The sequence below is a fragment of the Capra hircus genome, chromosome 19 (assembly GCF_001704415.2).
Source record: "Capra hircus breed San Clemente chromosome 19, ASM170441v1, whole genome shotgun sequence".
Lineage (NCBI taxonomy): Eukaryota > Metazoa > Chordata > Mammalia > Artiodactyla > Bovidae > Capra > Capra hircus.
In genome coordinates this window covers 28,623,503-28,638,680 of record NC_030826.1, presented here as the reverse complement: position 1 = coordinate 28,638,680, position 15,178 = coordinate 28,623,503, and the positions used below count along the sequence as shown (strand labels likewise).

General features: G+C 45.6%; 2 protein-coding genes and 1 long non-coding RNA gene across 5 annotated transcripts in view; 1 reads left to right on the top strand and 2 right to left on the bottom strand.

The window, feature by feature from the left end:
- USP43 (ubiquitin specific peptidase 43) overlaps window positions 1–9,064 on the bottom strand; it is a 48,535-nt gene extending 39,471 nt beyond the window's left edge. The window contains exon 1 of one of the 2 annotated variants that reach the window (XM_018064647.1): window positions 8,509–9,064. In XM_018064647.1, the coding sequence (XP_017920136.1) occupies window positions 8,509–9,009 (501 nt within the window). In that variant the 5' untranslated portion in view covers window positions 9,010–9,064. The remainder of the gene's footprint in view (window positions 1–8,508) is intronic. The other variant, XM_018064646.1, reaches the window with a different exon arrangement.
- Window positions 9,275–13,226, top strand: LOC106503225. Its single transcript, XR_001296845.2, has 3 exons — window positions 9,275–9,740; window positions 10,254–10,443; window positions 13,125–13,226. It is a non-coding gene; the product is annotated as an uncharacterized LOC106503225 (long non-coding RNA).
- The window catches only part of CFAP52 (cilia and flagella associated protein 52), a 26,390-nt gene continuing 22,382 nt past the window's right edge, over window positions 11,171–15,178 (bottom strand). For both annotated transcript variants that reach the window (XM_005693564.3, XM_005693565.3), the window contains 2 exons: window positions 13,132–13,243; window positions 11,171–11,546 (listed from right to left, as the gene is read on the bottom strand). In XM_005693564.3, the coding sequence (XP_005693621.2) occupies window positions 11,371–11,546; window positions 13,132–13,243 (288 nt within the window). In that variant the 3' untranslated portion in view covers window positions 11,171–11,370. The remainder of the gene's footprint in view (window positions 11,547–13,131; window positions 13,244–15,178) is intronic.

Here is a 15,178-nt window from a genome sequence, read left to right as displayed (position 1 = left end):
CAGAGGGGCAATGTGGCCTTTCCAACAGCCAAATACATACATCTCCACTCTTTGGAAGGTCCCATATAGGTCATTATAGGGTATTGAGTAGAGTTCCTTGTCCTATACATTTCTGCTCTGTATATAGATTCATTGGTATAACTTTTTAGATTCCACATATAAGTGATATCATATAGTATTTGTCTTTGTATTTCAAGAAGCCCACTCAGTTGTGTCCAACTCTTTGTGACCCCATGGACTGTAGCCCACCAGGCTTCTCTTTCCAGGGAATTCTCCAGGAAAGAATCCTGGAGTGGGTTGCCATCCCCTTCTCCAGGGGGTCTTCCCGACTTGGGGATGGAACCCGGGTCTCCTACGTTGCAGGCAGATTCTTTACCGTCTGAGCCACCAAGGAAGCTCACTGACACGTAAGTAATATCGCATAGTATTTTTTTTGTCTGACTTATTTTTACTAAGCATAATATTCTCCAGGTCCATCCCTGTTGCTGCAAATGGCAGTATTTCATTCTGTTGTTTTCTTGGCTGAGCAATATTCCGTTGTCTGTTTCTATTACATCTTCTTTTATTTCCTTATTTTATCACGCCGGTCTTCACTGGGACACGTGGGGTCTCAGTTGGAGCATATGCAATCTAGTTCCCTGGCCAGGGATCAAACCTGGGCCACCTGCATTGGGGGTGGGGAATCTCAGCCACTGGACCACCATGGAAGTCCCCGTATCTTCTTAATCCAATTGTCTGTCGATGGGCACTTAGTTTACTGCCATGTCTTGGCTGTTGTAAATAGTGCTACTGTGAACAAATAGGTGAGTGTATCTTTTCAAACTATTGTTTTCATTTTTTTCTGGAAATATACCCAGGAGTGGGATTGCTGGATCATGTGGTAGAATGTTTTGATACATATGATTATCTCTCTTCCCTGAAGCTCTGGCCCTTGCAGTGCTGGGGCCCACGCTCCCCTGCCCCCATTTGTCTATTTCTGAGCTCTCTCTGCTCATCGCACAGGTGGACAGCTTCTGGCCCTGCTCTCTCAGCAGTGGTTTCCTTCGTTCCCAATCAGCTCTCCTCTTTGAGAATGACCACATGACCCAGTGAAGTGGAATTCCTTAAATACCATGCCTGTGGTTCCTTCACTGCCTCTTCCTAAAATGAATGGAATTTGAGAAATCCGAACTTCTGTGGTTAGACCACAAAATGTGTAAGCCAATCCTTCATCCATCCCTTCAATAAATGTTTGTTGAGTGCCTACCACAGGCCAGGCACTAGTCTAGGGCCTGGGGTTCCAACGGGGAACAGGGCAGACAAGCCTTCCTGTCCTCTCGGCACTCATATCCCCACACCCTTCACTTTGTCCCATTAAAGGATGGGGCAACTTCATCATTTTCTGGGTAAACACAGGTCGCAGCTTTTAAAAATTTTATTTCAAAGGGTAATATATGCACCCACCTTTTTAAATAAAGAATTCAAAATATAAAAAGAACAGTAATGAAAAGTCTTCCCTTGCCTGGGTGCCCCTCACCAAAAGGAAGACAACACTCTGAATATTTTCTTAAGCATCCTTCCAGGGTCTTCTTTGTGCAAGCATGAGCATTTGAGTGTAAGCAACCACCCTTGTCTGTGCACAGGGCACATCCTGTATATGTTCCCTGCAGGGCTGTGCTCTGCTCACGCCCACCCAAGGGAGCAATGTGAGCAAAGCTGTGGACCCAGCCGATCTCACCACGTCCAATCAAACCAAAGGTGTGCCGTGTGCTCAGTCGTGTCTAGCTCCTTGCGACCCCATGGACTGTCGCCCACCAGGCTCCTCTGTCCATGGGATTTCCCAGGCAATACTGGAATGAATGGGTTGTAATTTCCTTCTCCAGAGGATCTTCCCAACTCAGGGACTGAACCCACATTTCTTGCATCGCCTGTACTGGCAGGCAAATTTTTTAGCACTGAGCCGCCTGGGAAGCCCTAATGAAAGGGCCTGGGCTTTTTTTCCTTTTAAATCTTCCTTTGGGATTTAAAGGCAACTTTAGGATGAGCTGAAGCAAAATTCAAGATTTGATTAACTGAAATGCTGGTTCTGAGTGTTTATTATTTGAAGCACACTAGCCAGCAGCAGCAGCTTGGGTGCATTGGAGGGTCTAGATTTCTCTGCACTTTGACACCCCCCCCCCAACACACACACAAGCAGGGCTGCCCAATAAGCAAATAAAAAGAAGCATGAATAAGTGAGAAACAATGAGTAATGTTTGTGGTAGAAGTATTCATATGCCCCAGGCAATACTGGGGATACATTTTACTAACAAGTTATTGTTAATCTGAAATTCAAATGGAGCTGGGCATCATATATTTTGCCTGGCAACTGTACCCCCTAGTCACCCTCAAACCCATACACTTAGCACCAACATTCCCTTCTGGGGGAGCAGCCAGCAACCCCCAACTGGAAATCTCTAAAATCAGCTCTTTGTTTTAATGTCAGGGTCCTCTTTCCGGTTCCCTCTCACACCCACATCAGTCAAGAGTTCTGATTCTGGGTTCCTGACCGCGCCTTCCAGAGTCCCATTCCCACTGCTGAGTCCAAATTCCTGTCGACCCAGATGACGATACCCACCTAGAGGGAAGTCGGGCCCGCAGCAACTCCCCCTGCCCACCCACTGCCTGCAGGACAGGACAGACCCTTCTTCCCACAACCCTGCTGGTAAGGTCAGGCCCCTACCCTAAACCCTCCCTAACTGCATTAAAGCCATATCCTAACATGGGAGGGATGAATGGCAATATCTGGTATTTCTACTCTGCAATATGGCACAGCTCTTACCCATGTGTGTGTTTCTCCCTCTCATCACTGATAACTTACAACATGTTTAAGCAGTATTCCTAGGTATTTCTTATTTCTGGTTTTTAGGAATGAAATCTCATTTTTATGTTTCTAAAAGGGTCTTGCTTTTGACTATTTAGTACCTAACCCCATTAGTGACAGTGATAATTCTAAAACATGGATTCCCTGAACCATTCAGTAGTTTTCCTTCCGGGGAAAAAAAAAAAAATGAGTTGAATTTTTTTTTTATCCTGTTTCCATTTCATGTCTTACTGTTTTGTCCAGAACTTCCAAAACATACAAGTGATGAAGGTATCCTTTAAAAAAAAAAAAAAAGCAATGCCTCTGGTATATCACTTGAGGCATACTGCATTTCTAAAATTGTTGGTCTAAAATTGATCCTAAAACACATAAGCTAAGATAAATTCCAGATGGCTGAAATCCTTAAATAGCCAGAGAAAAATCAGAAGTACATCACATAGAATGTTTATCAAAAGGTATGAAACAAATAAATCTAAAACTTTCTGTAGGTTGAAGAAGGACTGAGTTTGGAGGAAATATTTGCAGCAAGTATGACAAGAGTTAAAGAATTTAAAGAAACGAGAAAAAAGAACATTATGACCAAGGCAGAAGGTTTAGACAAACCACGTGAACAGACAATTCCAGGAGCAGTCTTACAACCATTCATAGTGAAAAAGCGTAGAAAGATCCAACACTTCAAACAGACAAAAGTTAAAAACAAGTTGCTATTTCTATTTGTTCAATATATTAATGAGAGAATATTTAATACCCAGGAAAACATGTATTGCTGGGGTATCTACAACTTGATATCATTTTTGGAAATTGGTCAATGCGGGCACTAAAAATAATCAAGCCCAATAAAGTTGATATAAAAACTAAAAAGCAATAAACACTTAAAATTGCGAAGATTATTTATACAGACGTCAAAACTCATCAGATGCTACTTAAAATTTTTACTCAGCCCTGAGAAGAAATTCTGCCATTTGCAGCAACATGGATGGACCATGAGGACATTACGCTGAGTGAAATAAAAAGAGAAAAACAGTGTATAACACCTTTTTATGTGCAATCTAAAAATATCAAAATTGAAAAGCAGAAAATAGTGGTTATGAAGGGCTGAAGGTGGAGGGATGGGAGAGGTGTTGTATAAGGTACATACTTGTAACCAGTAGCTATTTAAGTCCTGGAGACGTACATGGTACAAGCAGACATCAGGTATGGTGGGTTCAGTTCCAGACCACCATAATAAAGCAAATATTTCAATACAGCATGTCACGTGAAGTTTTTGGTTTCTCAGTGCATACAAAAGTGATATTTACACTCTTCTGTGGTTTCTTAATAATACAATATTACAACGTACAACAATATTATGTCTAAAAAACAACATATAGATCTTAATTTTCTTAAAAATTTATTGCTAAAAAATGCTAACCATCATCTGAGCCTTCAGTGAGTCTTAAATCTGCTGCTGGTGAAAAGTCTGGCCTTGATGTTGATGGCTGCTGACTGGTTAGGGTGATGGCTGCTGAAGCCTAGGATGGCTGCGGCAATGTCTTAAAATAAGACAACAGTGACTGACATCTGTGCTTGGATTGACTTTTCCTTTCACTTGAACTCTTAGAGGTCACTGCAGGGTTATTCACTGGCCTAATTTCAATGTTGTGTGTCTCAGGGAAGAGGGAGGCCCGGAGAGAGAGAGAGATGGGCGGAACGGACAGCTGGTGGAGCGGTCAGAACACACACATTTATTGATTAAGTTCATCTTAGTGAAGTGAAGTCTCGTGATCGTGTCCAATTCTTTGCGACCCCATAGACTGGGGCCTACCAGGCTCCTCTGTCCATGGAATTTTCCAGGCAATAGCACTGGAGTGGATTGCCATTTCCTTCTCCAGGGGATCTTCCCAACCCAGGGCTCGAACCCGGGTCTCCTGCATTGTAGACAGATGCTTTACCGTCTGAGCCACCAGGGAAGTCATCTTATATGGGTGCAATTCACAGCACCCCCAAAACAATGACAATAGTAACACCAAAGATCACTGATCACAGATCATCATAACAAATATGGTAAAAATGAAACAGTTGGAAATACTGTGAAAATTACCAAAATGCGACACAGAGACACAAAGTGAACAAATACTGTTGGAAAAAGGATACTGACAGACTTGCCCTATACAGGGTTGCCACAGACCTTCAATTTGTAAAGAACACAGTCTCCGCAAAGTACAATACAATGAAATGTACCTATACAGTGATTATAGACAACAAAACTGTACTATAAATACTAAAGTCACTACAGACTAAACCTTAAATGTTCCCAGCACTAGAAGAAATACAATTACATGATGAGATGGAGGTATTAATCAATGCTACTCCTGGCAATCATACAGTAATAAAAACATACCAGATCAACATATTATCAATACATACCCTACACAGGGTTGTATCTCACACATAACTCAATTTTTTAAAATGGGTGCATTTCATTGTACATAATTTATACCTCAAAAAGTTGATTTAAAAAGCAAGAAATGAAAAAAAGAACAAAACAGTCATCTTTGCTTTGATCATGTCATTTCACTCAAGGAATTAAGCATATGGAAATGATTAGAGCTGAGGACAATGATTTAAATATAAGAATTTTCAATGCAGCATGATAGTTGGAAAATTGTACAGTATAAAAATGTCTCCCTAGCAATTGGATCATTTAGTGAAATAGTATACAATCATTATTAATAAAAACTGTTTCATAGAACATTTTAATGACCAGGAGAAAGTCTTGAGTTAATACTTACATGAAAACAGCAGGATACAAAACTAGAATTTCCAATTGTTTGTACATGATTTGAAACACATCAACACACTAATGATGGTTATCTCTAGAGGGTGGAATTCCAGGTCTTTTTTTTAACACATTTTAGCATTTTTCATTTTTTTTAGTTATACATATTTAATTACATCATCAAGAAATCAAAGTATTTTGGAACAGGGTTTTTTTAATGTATTTATTCATTTGCTGTTAAAACAAACAGTGCTCCTACTGTCAGTGGGAGGCTGGGTGATTCAGGGCCTGAGGAGGGCGACCCCCACAAACCCATCCCATTTGTGTACCTGGGCTGGGGTCACACACTCCAGCATGCTGGCTTCTCAACTCCCTCTCTTCCTCAGTCCAAAGCTAATAATCCCTCTTAAAGACCAAACTCCTTTGTACAACCTTCTGTGGCTTGTCCCCAGCCAATTCTCCAGCCCCTCCTCCCGGCCACATAGGCTTTCATGGACAGAGGAGCCTGGCTGGCTACAGTCCACGGGGTAGCAAGACATGACTTAGTGACGACACCACCACCACCAATTCATTTTACCAAGCATTTATCCTGTCCAGCCCCACTCCACTCAGTGACTGGCAGTTTCAGTCTCACGGACTATAATGCACTTTTTCCCACCCTCCTTTGTTCTTAGTTGACCCTTCATCCCTCAAAACTCAGCTCGGAAGATTCACACTCCTGGGAAGCCTCGCTGCCCCGCCTCCTCACCCCACCTCCCCGGAACAATCACATCCTTCTAGCATAATTGCCTGTTGTCTCAGATTGTAAAGAATCTGTCACGTTTGATCCCTGGGTCAGGAGGATCCCCTGGAGAAGGAAATGGCTACCCACTCCAGTGTTCTTGCCTGCAGAATTCCGTGGATAGAGGAGCCTAGTGGGCTATAGTCCATGGGGTCGCAAAGAGTAGACTACCACTGAGCGACTCACACTTTCACGTAACAGAATTGCCAGAGAACATCTTTATTTTGTAGTTCTTGTCACCAGTTCTAATCATGGGCCCATGGGATTACTTCACTCATCTCCATCTCTCCCGCTGGACCATAAGCTCCCAGGATTTGCATTCATCCCCCCACGCGTGTTCCATGCTCTTTGTATAGTGTCTGGACACAAAATTTGTTGAATGAACGAATGTTTCCTCATCTGGAAAATCAGAGGAGCCCACCTAGATTTCAATCCACAAGGTTTAAAAGCCCCTGTTCTGGACTCCTCCACTGTCTCCAAGGAAAAGTCTGAAAAGTCGCAAGAAAATTTGGACCATATCACCTTTATTAACAAATTAACAGTTTGATTATCTTTCAATTCCCCCAAGACTCACAAGGAGTTTCTTGGCTCTAGGGATTTGAGGCAGAAGAGACATAGGAAATCCTGGTGAGTCACAGATTACTAATTCAGAAGACTTTTCAATTACTCCTGCCTCTCCATGGCCGCAGTCACTGGATGAGAATGCAAAGACCAAGAGAAAAGGTACACAGAGCTTACCTCCCTCCTTCCTCTTGGTCTCTGCAGGTGAGGAGGTATTAATATAATTAACTCATTTTATCATCACAACATCCCTGTAATAAGGTAAGTACTGCTAGAGTCCCATTTTACAGATGAGGAAAGATGAGGTACTACTGAGCTTTTAGTAACGTGCTCAAGGTCACAGAGGTGCTATCCTTCACCACCATAGGACACTGCCTCTCACATTTAAAAAGTGAATGCTGCCGAAAGAGCTATTACTGACACCCATTTGACTCCCTGATGCCTGCAGAACAGTGCTTCCCTAGTGGAAGCAGAAGAGAGGAAGGTTGGCACCCTTGTGGGTCACATGGCAAGGATTGCTTTCTCGGCTGAAACTCAAAGAGTGGTGATGCTTGTGGAATGAACACTGACAACTTCCCCCTCCCCCAAGAACAACAATCCCTAGTCTTCAGGGAGCTTCAGCTCTCTGCCCAGAACTGTGGGTTTTGTTTGGCTTGTTGCTGTTGTTGTTGTTTTAGCAGGAAGCCAGCCATGTGCATCAATTATCAGGACTCTTTCATCCAACTGGGACCCCAAACAAACGCTGGGTTTTAATCCTGGACGAAGTGATACACAGAACTTCCAAAGTCTCTTGACCCTGCAGCATCCCCAGTAAGTAGATGACCCCAGGGAAAAAGGATACAAACCCATGCTAACGCATCTTAGGGGATTTGATTCAGACTAAACAAAAGGATGCCATCTCTGATGTAGCAGATCCACTCCGTCTCCCTGGCACTCAGTGCAGTACCTGGCACACAGGTCCTCAGCTTGCGTTGGGCTTAGACTAAAATCCAAACTCCTTACCACTGCCTCTGAAACCTTACATGATCTGGTCAACTTCATCTCCACCCCACTCTACTCTCCTAGGCAACAGCCACCCTGGTTTTCTTTGATGCCTCCAACTCTCAGCTCCTTCAGGCCTCTGGTCTTGATACTTGCTGTTCCCTCTCCCTGGATTATTCCTAGATCTTGGCCTGGGTGCGTCCTTCTCTTCATTCATCTCCTTCCTCCCAGGCCCTGGCCTTGAAAGTCTGACTCCCCGCACCGCATTGGAAACCAGATTGGAAACTCCGAACCTGGCGTGAGAACCAACCCTCCGAGGCTTCACCTAGCGTTTGCTGAACACAGAAATGCCGTATACACTTAAACCTACCGGCTCCCGGCACTCCCCCTCCTCAAGCGCTAACACACTAGTCAGCTCAAAACAAAAGCGATAATCCCAGGCTGAACTGGTAACTGTCATCTCGAGAAGTCCCCAAGAAGCCCCCTTCCTGATAGAGCACCCACTTGTCCAGAAGGGAAACGCGAAAGGCCGAAGCGCGGCTGCCGCCGAGCGGCGAGGACTGGAGGCCGCCGGGCGCTGCCTACCTTGAACTCGGCGGAAAGTTGGGGCGTGTATTCGCGCGTCCAGAGCGCGCGCACCAGCGCCGCCAGCTGCTCGGTGACCTCGGCGCGGCCGGGCTCCGCCCGGTAGCGCCCTAGCGCCAGGAACTCGGCCAGCAGGTCGGTGTTGCTCAGACACTGCACCACGGCGTTCATGAAACAGGTGTTGCCGTGGTTCTTCAAGCCCTGCGCTCCCGGGGGCCGCGCCCCGTCGCCGGCGGGGAGCTGGGGCTGGGGTCCGGGCGGGCGCTCCTCCCCGGGGCTTCCGGGCGCGGCGGGATCCGGGCCCTCAAAGCCCCCCTCCCCGTCGCCATCGCCGTGTCCTGACTGAGGCTGGGGTCGGGCCCGGGGCGGCGAGTCCCCGGGGCGGGAGCGACTGCCCAGCGCCAGCAGGAAGCGGCCGAACAGGCGGCGCAGGGAGCGGCGGCGGCGGGGCCGGGGAGCGGGCGGCCCCTCTCCGGCCGCGGCCCCCGCGCTTGGGTCCATGGCTCCTGCCGGCGCCCCTCCCGGAACCAAGCCTCCAACCCCCGGGGACCCCAGGCGGACGAGCCGCCGGCAGCCCCTTTCAGGCTCGGAAAGGTGCCCAGGCGCCGGCTACCTGCGGGCCAGGTGTGCCGGGACCGGGCGGAGGCGGAGCTAAGGGCGGGGCTGCCCCGCCCCGCGCGGGAATCCGGCTGCGGAGACCGCCCCGGGCAGCGCCCCGCCACCCCCACCCGCCTCCGGGTCCCGCCCCCGCCGCTCGGACCCGGAATCAAAGCACTGGGAATTGGCTTTCAGCTTTCCTCCCCTTTCCTTATCTCTCCTAAACCTTCCGACCCAAATTTAACCTCTGCTCTTAGTCCTCTCCCAGCCTTCAAGCTGTGAAAATAATAGAGGAATGATAAATATGAACGCCCTCGTAAACTGCAAAGCCCTGGCTCTTGCTAAGTTTCTAGGAATGACGTCCGGGCGAAGGTGAAGCCTTCCCAAAGGGTAGCCGCGGGCGTAGCGAGAGACGCGCACAGGGAGCGGCGACTGGGTGGGGAGCGCTTTGGAACCGCTGGTTCCTCCGGAGGCTCAGGTGTGTGCGGACAAGTAGCACCACCTCCTTTCCAGCCCGTCTGCCCCGCTGGGGAGGCAGAGTGTTTGCGGGACCTGCCATCCTGAGACCAGAACTGGGAGGTGTGTGTAGAAACACCCGGGGTGGCCGTGGTTTGCTTGTTTAAATTACAGACCAGGTAAGAGTTTATCAAAACTTGCAAACGAGACCTTATCATCCTCAGTTTAACTTGGTGGAGAAACGGGCTCAGAGAGGTTAACGCCATGGGCTGAGGCCACAGACCCGTAAACAGGGAAACCGGAACTGAAGCCGGGTTCTGCCAATCCCGCAGTTTAGCTCTTTTCCAACCTCAGTATTTGCTTACGAGGAAGTTTTCCGGCTCCCTGGCGCGCCCCCTACGCGGTCGCACTTTCACTCCTTAAAGCAAAATCCTAACTGGATTGCTACCCAATAAGAATTGACTTGGTATAGCCTCTCCCTGGATTAGCTAGGGGACTCCGCTCACCTGTCCTATAACTGTCAGGTTTATAATTAATCCGGCGAAGTCTTGCAAAGTGAATTTCTCATCCATTTCTAACTCAACAAGAGATCAGCAGGATGCGTCATTACATCAGTGCCCTGAAATGTTACTTATTGTTTGATGGATATGTGGTCATCATTTATTAAATATCTACCTTGACATATCAAATAGGGTAGCAGCAGGTTACCTGATGAAAGAAAGAAGAAGAAGCAGCTTTAAAGAACAAAGAATATGCCCAGAACAAAATATTGTTTTGTGAATTAGAAACGACGTGTTTCTGAAAAAATGCCTTCGTCTACTTTCCCTGGAAGAGGATACTGGGTTGGATCGTCAATAAACAAGTTCCATCACCTTTCTAATGGTAAGCAGAAGAAAAAGATTTTATACTCAATTCCAGAAAAGCACCTATCAAATTTCACCTTTGATAATCACCCTCAAGGTCCCTAACTTACATTTTTATTTTAGAAAGCACAATTCATATTTAACTTTCTGCTCTGTGTCATGAATTCTGCTGATGCTTTAATATATTATTTCACTTAATTATAACAATAATTTTTGGAGCAGATATTCTTGTTTTGGGGCTTCCCTGGTGCCTCAGATGATAAAGAATCCCCTTGCAATGCAGGAGACGTGGGTTTGATCCCTGGGTTGGGAAGATCCCCTGGAAAACGGAATGGCTACCCACTCCAATATTCTTACTTTATAAAACAGAGTATCAGAAAGTTAAAACAAAACAAAAACCCTACCCAAGATCTGGACTCAAACCCACATCTTGCCCCAGGCAGTTTGACCAATGAAATGCTGATTAAGAAAGTAAACTCATATGTATACCTATAGCTGATTCATGTTGACATATGGCAGAAACCAACAAAATATTATAAAGCAATTATCCTTCAATTCAAAATAAATAATTTTTTTTAAAAAGAAAGTAAACTCACCTTTCTTTTCAGACAATAACAGCAATGATTATCTGCAGACAAATTGTGAGGAAGGGCTGTGGGGTTTGCAGACTCATGGAACAGATTAGGATAGGAAACCAACGACTGGGAATTTACTCATAATGAAAAAATAAACAGTCTAGATTAATTATTCTTGAACACATCTCAATTTTAATATACAACTCAAGAATGTGCACTGTATTCTATAAAGGAAAGGAGAAACCTGTAGATAAAATATTTTGATCAAAGAACAAAAACACAGATATGAGAAAGCAAGATTAGTCTAGGAGTCTCAGGCTTCTTCAACAAGATGGTAATTGATGCTGTGAATCCAGGAGATCTCTGCTGCTTCATGAGGGAAATGGGTATTTCCACCTCAAAATGGCCCCGTCGGCACTCACGCTAACGATGTACTGATTTCCTGGACTTATCCGGATGCGGGTGATGTTGCCGCTGTGTCCCACCCCAACATGGGTCACTTCACCCTCATTGTAATCCCAAACCTTGACCAGATGGTCATTTCCACCTGAAAAAGACAAACAGTTATATGGTATGGCTGCAACAGGACAGAGAGAAAACAGTCCTGATTTTAAAAAATGATCATTCAATACATTCCCCATGTGATGATTTAAAGGAAGAAAAACCTATCTTTATAAACACTCTTCCTTGACTGGGAAAAATCTAGATCTGTTGCAGTAAATAGAGGAAAAAAAGTAAAAAGGTGACATCACCCTTGATCCCACCATCCAGAGATAACAATTACTAACTTCTTGGTTTAGTTCCTTCTGGTCTTTTCTCTGTAAGTTACACAGATACACAGCTGAATATGTGATTGGGATTATACCATGTCTACTTTTATATCCTGCTTAAATATGGGCTTCCCTGGTGGCTCAGAGGTTAAAGCGTCTGCTCACAATGCAGGAGACCTGGGTTCGATCCCTGAGTCGGAAAGATCCCCTGGAGAAAGAAATGGCAACCCACTCCAGTATTCTTGCCTGGAGAATCCCATGGACGGAGAAGCCTAGTGGGCTATACAGTCCACGGGGTTGCAAAGAGTTGGACAGAACTGAGTGACTTCACTTTATATAAATATATTTGTGAAACTTTCATTGATTAAGAACATTAATTGGTTACTATCCTGAAGACTCAAAGAGGCTGCAAGAAATAAGACTGATGCTGTTGCAATGGGCAGGCACATTGTGTAGCAAATGCCCCCTGGACATACTGGTTGAAAAGCCTGGCATTGAAGACTTCAGTAGGAAACATTACAGCAAGGCAGGCTGGATAGCCCAGTCTATGTGAAGGCCTATTTTTATCTTTTTTTAAATTGAAATAGGGCTTCCCAGGTAGTGCTAGTTGTAAAGAACCCGCCTGCCAATGCAGGAGACCTAAGAGACAAGGTTTGATCCCTGGGTTGGGAAGATTCCCTGGAGGAGGGCATGGCAATCCACTCCAGTATTCTTGTCTGGAGAATCCTATGGACAGAAGAGCCTGGTGAGCTACGGTCCATGGGGTTACAAAGAGTCAGACATGACTAAAGTGACTTAGCACATATCACTGCTGCCCATCACAAAGAAAAAGCAAACAGTGGAAGCTTAGTTTTTATTTGTGCCCCTCAGGCTTGTACGGAGAAGGCGATGGCACCCCACTCCAGTACTCTTGCCTGGAAAATCCCATGGAGAGAGGAGGAGCCTGGTAGGCTGCAGTCCATGGGGTCGCGAAGAGTCGGACACAACTGAGCGACTTCACTTTCACTTTTCACTTTCATGCATTGGAGAAGGAAATGGCAACCCACTCCAGTATTCTTGCCTGGAGAATCCCAGGGACGGGGGCGCCTAGTGGGCTGCTGTCTGTGGGGTCGCACAGAGTCGGACACGACTGAAGCAATTTAGCAGCAGCAGCAGGCTCGTAGGCAAATGTGTCTTCTCATTGAAATGTGACTTCTGGATTTTTCTTTCCCAGCCACACAGGCTGCAGTGCGCAGGACTGAATCTAACCACGTTGCCCTTTAGACCCTTCTGGGGTCACCCCAGTTGCCCCCCGGCCAGGGAATTCCAGGTTTCCATTTAAATAAGCTAAGCTTGGCTTTCTTCTCTGATCCCAGGACTGACCTGTGACAAAGTGCACCCCTTCCACCGTGATGTCCATGCCATTGACAGCCCCAGACAAGGAGCCATCCAGCTCTCTGATGACCGAGCCATCGAACACTTCCCAGTAAGCAATCTGGAATTGGAGAACGAAGCACAGGGCAGGATTCAGCTCAGTGGAATCATCCAAGCACACGCCAGCAAACGAAGGTTCTACTTTATATAGCAGGCAGCAGAAATATACCCAGGGATGATGTATCGGCTGACATTATAAATAGGCTAAGGCAGGGGATGGAGAAATCATTTTAATATTTTTAGGAGTGGCTTTTAAATTTGCATTCTATTTAAAGAGATGTTGATATGCTGGTAAACTGGATTGAGACAGAAAGCGCTTTTCAGTTAGATGGAGCAGATTGAGCCTGGAGGAAGCTGTAAAGGGAAGAAGAAACCGGCCAGTACACAATTCTGCACTTAAAGGAGGAGAGCAAAGCTTTCTTTAGGCTTGGCAGGAGGGGAAATGAAATTTCTTTAGGGCCTTCAGCTTGGAGAATGAGCGGTTCTGCAAAACTCTGGAGACTGGGCCTTACAAAGTCAGCTCTCGCTGCGGCTGGCCCTCCTTCTTCCTCACCCCACACTTATCCCCACCTTCTCTTCAGACTCAAAGCAACAGAAGATTTTGCAGGGACGGGTTTAAACAGAAACTGATTATATTACCCCCTGCCACCTTCCTCGGCCATGAAACTAGGTTAGGGGTGGATGGAAGACAGGAGCTCAAAGAGCGACGGTTTTTCTCTGAATATACTGCTTTTATACTTTATTGAACTTTGAACCTTGTCAATGTACAACCTGTTCAAAAATAAAATTTCTTTCTAAACAAAAGAGCCCTTGACCGGAAATTGGGAGTGGGAACTTAGGTATGTATTACACCTGGAACTTTCTCCGTCTTTCATGTTAATGGACACTTGCTGTATTTCAGTCATGAACACCAGGAATCTATGTTCCTCTGAATTTAGCTAGAAATTGTGTATGCTATTTTAAATTTTTTTCTTTTCTTTTTTTTTATAATTTCTGTGGATGCTAGATCGCTTTAACAATAACTTTCAGTTTTCAGACTAAAAGCATAAGGAAGTGTAAGCGCATGCTGGGGGGACTTCCTTGGTAGTCAGTCCAGTGGTTAAGACTCTGTGCTTCCCCTGAAGGGGGCGCAGGTTCAATCCCTGGTTGGGGAACTAAGATCCCACATGCCACATAGTGAGAACAAAAAAAGCAGGGGTTGGGGGGGCATGCCAAAAATCTTTGTTTCTCAGGAATCACATCCATGTAAGTCCTTGGTGCTTGACTACCAGTTTCCTTGACCAATGAAGTCAAAGTGGTCTTCAGCTGGGCTTTCCTGAGGGTCCTCTGCCAGAAGTGGTCTTCCCTGAGATCAAAGCATGGCTATGTCCCCCTGGCACTGAGGCCTCAGCTCAAGTGTCACCGCCTTAAGGGGGCCTCGCTGACCAGCCTCCCTAAAGCAGTCTCCTTCTCTCAGCCAGTATCCTATAACCGGATCTATGTATTTTTAGCTCTTTCACCATCTTGTATTATCTTGGTCACTTATTACTCATTGCTCATTCATGGACCCTGTCACATGTGTACTGTTCAAGTCCATCCCCTCCCACCCAAAATTAATACAGAAAGTAAGTTACCTCCATGACAGCAGGGACACTGTCATGTCCCCAGTGCTTAGTTTGACAGATTTGTGATTTATGGTTGGAATAGTCTGGTCAAAATTCAAATAAGAGGGAGATGGACTGTTTCAAGTCTCATAAGCTGAAACCTAGAATACAGCAGGTATGACCCTAATTTAGAAATGATACGAATCGTATAGCAGAGCATTTATAATGATGTTGTGATTAGCTCCTTAATATCCATCCATCCTAGTTCCCAGAGGAAGTCCACTTAGACCGCAAGTCAAGCATGGGCAGGTGTGGGCCAATTTGGACAGATGAGACACAAAGAAACTAGCAGCCCAGAGACTGGAAAGGATGCAGCTCTCCATGCCTTCCCAGAACATTCTGTCTGGTTGGTT